Raw genomic sequence first — 8,468 nt, forward strand, 5'->3', positions numbered from 1 at the left:
ACTCCGCCTATTGAAGGAGGGAGTGTAAAGGCATTTCCGCCTAGTAAAAGAGAGAGGTTTCTCTGCCTATTGAAGGAGTATATAGTGGAATCCTCAAGTGGGTTACTTGAGGCAAGAATTGTCGAAACTTGTAAAAACATGGGTTTTAGTCTCTCTTCCCTAATCTCTTTAATTTGAGCACATTTATATTTGTTCATATTTTTTGTAAATATTGATTACATTTGCATAGTTAGATCACTTGCTTTAAATCATAGTAAAAATTGTTTAAATACTTGCTTAAATTTTTAAATATCCAATTCACACACCTCCCTCTTGGGATTACACATAAACTCACATGCACAATGATATGGTTGAGTATGTACATTGAAATAAGGAAATGCATGTAATTGCTTGAACACAAATGACAAGTTTTAAAGGAAGAAACAATGTTATTTTCTTTTATAAATTTCAAACACTAACATGTACAACTAATGTGCATGCATATGTCTATGAGGATTAATTCACTATAATTGATATTTTTTTGTTTGGTTTTATAATTAGTAGAATATTTTAAAGCATATCTAAAACGAGTTATTCTAATATTTTTTGTAACAAAATATAGTATGGTTCTTACTTTGATCGAGTTAATAAGTAATTAATGGCAACACTTTTGTGAAAGGTGATGTATTTTTTCTATCAATTAGACACTTTGATTTAGTTATGTTCAAACACAAACCCATGCTTACATAAAGTACAATTCGTGACAATTTTACTAGGTCTAGGCTACACAAAATGCACATCTTTCATCTTATATCCTTTTCCACCTCTCTCAAGATTCAAACTTGAAACCTTCAATATGTAAGTTCAAAGAGTTAATGAATATCCCTTGGGTATTCATGATTGTTTAAGCAAATGTAGGTAAATTAATTTATGTAGTGGTGAGAAACTTTCATGAGCTTCTTAATTAATCATTACTTATTTATAGATCTCAACAAATAAAATTTTCTATTTCCCATCATAGTCATTCATGCAATCGAATTGTCTATACATACCAAAACCCTAGTTCCATATTTAAGGTTAAGCTATAGTTTTTGCTTTAAAAAAGAAAAAAGGTGCCAAGTAAAATCATAAGAAAGATTTGTGCTCTTTTCCTTTTATTACAAACTTGCCTTGTCTGGAAAAGGATAATATCATTTGCGTTTAGGGCATACATAAAAAATTAATTAAGAGACCTAATTTGGCAATGTGCATAGTTTGCAATAAATCGTCCTTATTGTGTGTTATGGAAAAATAAATGTTTTTCAATCCTTATTAAATCTCCAAGAAAACCTAGCTACAAATACTAAAAAAATTAGTTTCTTTAAAAGCAAAGCTATTATCAAAAACAAGTAAAATGTCATTTACTAACATCTATCTGTTCGATGTGGAGCCCACCTTAGTGCATGCACACTGCAATTTAAGAGATTCCCTTACACGCGCTTACACACACAAACTCTCTCTCTCTCTCTCTCTCTCTCTCTCTCTCTCTCTCTCTCTCTCTCTCTCTCTCTCTCTCTCTCTCACACACACACACACACACACACACACACATTTGTCTCCTTCCACCGCCTTTGATAAATTTCTTCCACTCGGTCTCTCTTTCTCTCTCACTTGCTTGCTAGCTCAAAGAAATGGCAGTCTCTTCGAAGAAAGCCTCACAGAATTCTAATATGTTGAAGATTCAAGCTTGTATTGATGATAAAGAGAATGATTTGTTTAATAAATGCTGGAAGCGTCTACCCAAAGAAACCATTATCAAGATGGTGAATGTAAGTTCACTCTTTTCCCCCTTTTAAAGAAAAAAATTCACTTGTTCTTTTTTATCTAATCAATGAAATGTATGTTTGATATATTAGAAGGAAAAAAGTGCCAAAGAGAAGTATTGTAAGGTGTTGGTTCAACAACTTATCACTGATAATCAAGGATTTTGAAATAAAATTTTTTTATAGTGTGTATTATACTAGAGGACGCATTAAGTTAAATGGATTTTGAGTTTGGAAGATGGCGAAAAACTACATCCTTTGACTTGAATCATTCCAGAAGATTTGTTGAATATGTTGGCTAAGCTAACTTGTCCTATAATTTAAACCATGTTGAGAAAATTGCAAGGGGATAGCAAGATGTCTTTCATCTGGGACATGCAACAATTGAAATACAGAGATTAAGGAGAAAAAAAAAGGGGGGGGGGGGGGGGTTTGCTTTCCTAGATCGTCATAGGTTCCATCAATTGAGTATTTTCACTTAACTACATTAAATCTAATCGATGCCTATTTTCTCATGTTTTTTTATTAACATGCATGTTCAAAATTCAATAAATGGAATAACAAGCCAAAGAAAAGAAGGTATACACTAATAATAGTGTTTAAATTTCATATCCCATAAATGTTTTGGTATTCTTTTGTAGCTTGAACTAAGATATTCTATAATATAGAAGATCTGGTTTGAAGTAAACTTTTAATTTTAGATCTATAGCCTTATTTGTATTATTTAGGCTTGCTAATTAAAAGAAACAAAAAACAAAAAAGATTTAATTGCAACTACATCTACATCTTATCTTTGATGAACCTCTCTTGTAGAATTTCCCTTTTTTCCCAATCTTTCTAAGGGGATCTACAATTGGGTTGTTTATCATTTTATGACATGTTCTAGGGCCTGCATTATATTTTGAGATAATCTAATAGGCTATAACTGATAGCTAAGCATTGCACAATAACTTGAACTTAGCAGTCGTGTTCATCCAATGACTATCTAACTGCACCAGTCAAATTTTATTATATTTTGTAAGAACATGTCCTAAACAACATCTTATAAGGATCAATGTGACATGATCAAACATACATTTTTCAATGTTTCAATTTCTATTTTTACCTACAATCCTCTTATAGAGAACAATGAAATAATTGTGGCTTAAAAACTAGAACCAATTTAAAGATTATTTTATTCCAAATTGCATAAAGATAGAGTAGAATTTCTAGCAAGCATGCTAACACATTATTTATACACGACAGCACTTGCAACAGAAGTTGAATGTTCCCTCACCAATACAATGGTCAGATGAAGGCACCATAAAGGATGTGCTTATGAAAATTCCAATATCACTTTCACAAATAAGGAGTTGTAGCATTGGAAATACTCCTATAAGGATGGAAGAGGTATTTCTTTTACTAGTTTCTTTTGTTTATAAGAATTACTAGGGTTTAATATTTATAATTTATCGAAATGACTAGTGCAAGCATAGTTTCATGTCTTCTAGGTGATCTTTGTTCTATATTTACAAGAACATATGTGGTTTTCATAATTTCTATTAGTAATTAATTCTACATTTAGATTCCTTTGTATTATTGAGAATATTCCTACAAGGATGAAAACTATACTCGCTTTGTTTATAGGAACAACTAGGATTAAATTTTTATGTGGTATTTAAATGATTAGGAGTATAGTTTCATGCCTTCTAGGAGATTCCTATTGTATTTTTCATGTATATACATAGTTTTTTGTAATTTCTATAAGTAATAAATTATACATTTGTATCTCTTTGTGTTACTAATAGTAATCTTGCAAGGGTGGATAAAGGTATTCCTTTACGATGTTCTTTTCTTCATTGAATATCTAGGGTTTATTTTTTATGTATGGTATCTAAATAGTAAGAACTAATTTCATGCTTGCTTGGTGATCACCATTCTATTAACTTATGTGTGTGTATGTGTGTGTGTGTGTGTGTGTGTGGATTTTGTAGTTTCTGAAGTAATTGATTGTACATTTAGATGTCTTTGTAGCACTAATAATAGTCCTACAAGGATGGAAAAGGTACGTACTTTATGAACTTCTTCTTTTTGTAAGAATAGCTATAATTTTTATATGGTATTTTATCAAAATGGCTGGAACAAGTATAAATTTTCATTTTTACTTGGTGATTGTCATTCTATTTAATTTTTAATGTACATACATATCTTTGTAATTTTATGAGTACTTAATTCTACATTTAGATGCCTTTATGCACTGGTAGCACTCCTACAAGGATGGAAAAATAGTTCCTTTATCGGGTTCTTCTTTTATACGAAATATCCAAGATTCACCTTTTATACAGTATCTAAATGGTGGGAACAACTAGTTTCATGTCGTTATGCCTAGTGACAATTGTTCTATTTTGTATGTATATAGGAGTTTTCATGATACTAGGAGTAATTAATTCAAAACCTAAAAGTTTTTGTTTTGCATGCCTCTTTCACTTTCTCTCTTTGCCCCTTGTTGTTTTTGTGCGTACATATACGTAAATATATTCATCTTCGCGTGTGTGCACGCATTCTTGCGCGCGTACTATTGGCTTGCATATGGACATGCACATATTGAAGGAATGTGTGCATGCACATGAGGTTAGGGCTGTGGTGGGGCAGATAATAATTAAGTTTTTTGAACTCGAAACCAATTAGTGTTATATTTGAAAAGAAAAGAAAAAAGAAAAAACAAAGTAGCTTTCCTTACATTGGTAAGTTTACATCATTTCTTATCGTACTTCTTACATCTTTTTTCTATAAAGTTTCTATCACATAATTTTTCTTTGAGGAGATAACGTCAAGAAAAATTGTTGCAATAAGGTTCTTAGCTGATGTTTGATATTAGTCATTTGTTTGTAACTTAGTTATTTTAATTATTTTGTAATTAAGTCATTTATATAATGAAATGTTAATAGTGTTGCAATTGTTTGGGCAGAAAACTTGTGAAACATATGATTTGATGGAAGAACAACACCGTAGCAATGAAAATGACATCTTCTTTTTGTTGCCTTTGTCTGAGCGGCACAAAGATTGGTTCTCTCAGAAAAGGAAACGCACCAGCGGAAGATATGATACGGTAGATTGAACTATTTATGGCAATGATTCCATCCTTTTTCTTCTTTCTTTCCCCTTCCATAAACTAGTTCATATTTAGTCGGTGAATTAATTTTAGTTATAACCTTGATTGTGTGTGTGTGTGTGTGTGTGTGTGTGTGTGTGTTTATGCAGTACTATTGCAATCTGTGGTCGAACTCTGTCTTTCGATCGAGAGTTGAGGTGGTCAAATACATATTTTTTGATACTTCACCAGAGAAGAACAAAAAAAAGGAAACCACAAAGTCTAAATCAACTAAAAAATCAGAAGACACTCCGGTGAGTTGGGATTTTATTTTGCTTTTTTTTTTTTTGTTAAATGAATACTAACTATGGTGCTTACAAATTTATTCCTTGGTGATGCTTTAAGTTATCATTAAGAACTTTTTTGGCATTGTAACTCTTTCAGCCACCAGGATTTGAAGTGCCAAGATATGCTCCATCAAAGAAAAGGACTTCTTCAAAGAAGAACTTATGCATCCCATCTGAATCTTATGATGAAGAAATGCCCCAAACTCCTGCAGAATTTTTGGCTGTAGCATATAGAAATCTTCAAAATTGTAGCAACAAAAGGAGAAATCGAGGTTTTGATCATAATACTAGTGGCTATCCAAAGGTGGATGCTAAGGAAGTCCCATCCTACTCTTGTGAAGACAAGCATCATATCCATGTAGTTAGGGAGTTCTTCGCTACAACCTATGGCAACCTCCTTAGCTATGACCATGATGAAAATAAGATGGATGAGAGTTTTAGTGAAAATGATGACCCAAAGGAATGTGGGAAAGAAAAATCTCATGGCTATTATGATGAAGAAATAGAAGAAAAAGAAGAAGTACTCAATGTGGTCAAAGAAGTTCTAGATACAACACATAATGAAAAAACCGATCAAGGTTTTGAAATAATCAGTGAGCCAGTGATGGATATAATGTTCCCATGTGTTGATCAAAGTAAGGAAGAAACCCCCGATATGGAAGAAAAAATCGAAGTGGTTGAGGAACAAAATGAGCAAAAAGAAAGTAAATCTCATGATCATTGTGATGAAGAAAAAGCAAAAAAAGAAGTACTCAAAATAGACGAAGAAGTTCTGGATATAGAAGATAATGAAAAAATTGATCATGGTTTCGAAATAATTGATGAGGCATTGATGTTCCCAATTTTTGATGAAAACAAGGAAGAAACCCCCAAATTGGAAGAAAAAATAGAAGTAGTTGAGGAACTTGGGGATGCAGCAAAGATTGCAAAGGTGGATGATGATCAATTCTTTTACGGAATTGATGAATTAGAAATGGATATATTGCTCAAAAAGGAAAAAACACCTGAAATGGTTGAGGAACCAAGGGATGGAGCAAAGATTGATGATCATGTTTTTTATGGAATTGATGAACTAGAAATAGATATAATGCTTGAAAAGGCTAAAAAACCTGAAGCGGTTGAAGAATTTCCAAAGGGAGCAGATACTAACAAGGCGAATCAAAGCGTTGAGAAAAACAGTGAACCAGAGGCAGATATAAGACCCAAAAATGAATTCAACAACTTTGAAAAATTTCTTGATGTTGCCCATGATAGTCTCTTTCAACTGCATGATTTCTTCAATGGGCAACTTGAAATCCCACAAGGTAGGTTCATTTCATCTTGATGGTAACCTGCTCTCCTATATACATATGTGCTTAAATATTAATTACGTGTTTGCTACATAGATATTGAATAGAATCAAATAAAATGGAATCAAATTCATAACTTGATTTCTTCATATTTTCCATTCAATTTTTCATTCCATTATGTGAATCAAATGTAGTAGTTAATCTTGACATTTGGTCTTTCTTTTTTATAAAAAAAAAAAAAAGGAAAATTTGAATATCTAATGCCTACCTCTAGATTTTTCTCCTTGCTACTAAAAAAAAGTAATTTTTGATTTCTCATTATTAGATTTCTAACACTTCTCACGTTTACAGGATTGAGCATAGAAATGGCAGTGGAAGAATTACAAGGAGGAGGGGCTTGTTTTAGCCAGTCAACTATTGACAATGGCTATGTTTTAGACCAGTTTGGGGACAACCTCTTCTCGAATGAATCGATAAGCAAGGATTTTGAATCCATGTTTCAAACCCTATAAAGGAAACTAAAGCCAACAATTGACGAATATACAGTGATAGATGGATCGACTCTAGCATTTAATTTGTTGCAGTTATATTATTAGTGGCGGTAGCTAGGTTGTGTGTGGTTTGGCATATTATATAATGATGATGATTATATGGACATCATTGGGTATGTACTTTTAACTATAAACCTTCTAGCTTGTTGTTGGATTTGGATGTTTCAAGTACTCTTGCCTAGTTTGCATGTACTTAAATGCTTTCAGGTTTGATCAACATCTATGTTTCCTTGATCAATAGTAGCTTTTAGTTGTATGGTAAGGTCTCTTATTGTTATCACAGGGAACACATACTATTGGTTAAGAACCAACATGGCTTAAAACTTAAGCCATTAAATTGTGAGCCCATAAAAACAAGAAACTCTCCCTTTTCATTTATTTTCTAATATGGAATATTCAATATATATTTACATTTGTTTGTGTGTAAAATGTATAGTTCTTATACTAAGTCCAAAACCAATAAGCGCATACGTGCGCGCACATGCATACATATATATATATATATATATATATATATATATATATATATATCTCGACTAAGCACAATCATATATGCTTTTTAATTATTTCTAGCTATATTTTACTCCTTACTATTGTCCACAAGTCATAGATATATGCATACTTTTCCATATATATATTTTCACGCCTATTCTGCTTAGTAATTGTCCAAAATGCATACATGTCCATAGACTTCCACACACACACACACACACACACATATATATATATATATATATGCTTTCCCAAACAAGATATCATCCTAAAAAAAACCATGCCCAAAGAATGAATCAAAAAGGAAACAAGGAAAATAAGGAGTCTTTTGCCATAAAATCCTTGCATTATTTCTAATTCAAAAAAATCCACAAAAGACCAAAAACAACACATCTCCATAACTCTCTCTCTCTCTCTCGCTCCTCCTAGAGCCAAAATAGCAGAGCCTATTGCGTGCGTGTGTGTGTGTGTGTATGTGTGTCATGTGTATAATTAAAAATTGATTGATATATACTAATATGCTGCCCAAAGACACCAAGAAGTGCCGTTAGAACTCTAAAAAAATACCATAAACACTCCACATTTTTTCATCTATTTAAATGACAATATTTGTCTCTCTTTTTTGTTTAAAGTGGGAAATTACCATTTAATAAATGACAAAGTAGTTGAGAAATATGGATAAGTATATATTAAATTTTGGAGTTTTAATAAAAGTCCTCTAAGACACTAAGGGGACTCTGGAGTTCAAATGGGTATACGGTGGGAAAGTGGTTTTTTTCTTGGGCGCGGAGTTCTCATTGTTCATGTGGGCAAAACAAGTAATAATAAATATGACAATAAATGCTTGTAAAAATGGAAAGAAGTTGAAGCGTGCGTTGGAAGCGCTGGCTGTACGCCGCGCTTGACTCTTAGAACGCATTCATTATTTGGTGACATGA

At 32.3% G+C, this 8,468-nt stretch overlaps 1 protein-coding gene across 3 annotated transcripts; it reads left to right on the forward strand.

The window, feature by feature from the left end:
* Window positions 1–1,538: 1,538 nt before the first annotated feature.
* Window positions 1,539–7,463, forward strand: LOC131160106 (uncharacterized). 3 transcript variants are annotated; one of them, XM_058115446.1, is made up of 6 exons: window positions 1,539–1,787; window positions 3,027–3,170; window positions 4,729–4,869; window positions 5,022–5,165; window positions 5,296–6,502; window positions 6,839–7,463. In XM_058115446.1, the coding sequence occupies exons 1-6, from the start codon at window positions 1,650–1,652 to the stop codon at window positions 6,997–6,999; spliced, it is 1,935 nt and encodes a 644-aa protein (XP_057971429.1). In that variant the 5' UTR covers window positions 1,539–1,649; the 3' UTR covers window positions 7,000–7,463. The 3 variants fall into 3 exon arrangements, with proteins under 3 accessions (XP_057971429.1, XP_057971432.1, XP_057971430.1); XM_058115449.1 differs by lacking the exons at window positions 1,539–1,787; window positions 3,027–3,170 and adding an exon at window positions 4,408–4,504; XM_058115447.1 differs by lacking the exons at window positions 1,539–1,787; window positions 3,027–3,170 and adding an exon at window positions 4,552–4,613.
* The last annotated feature ends 1,005 nt before the right edge of the window (window positions 7,464–8,468 follow it).

Source organism: Malania oleifera, chromosome 7 (assembly GCF_029873635.1).
Source record: "Malania oleifera isolate guangnan ecotype guangnan chromosome 7, ASM2987363v1, whole genome shotgun sequence".
Classification (NCBI taxonomy): Eukaryota; Viridiplantae; Streptophyta; class Magnoliopsida; order Santalales; family Ximeniaceae; genus Malania; species Malania oleifera.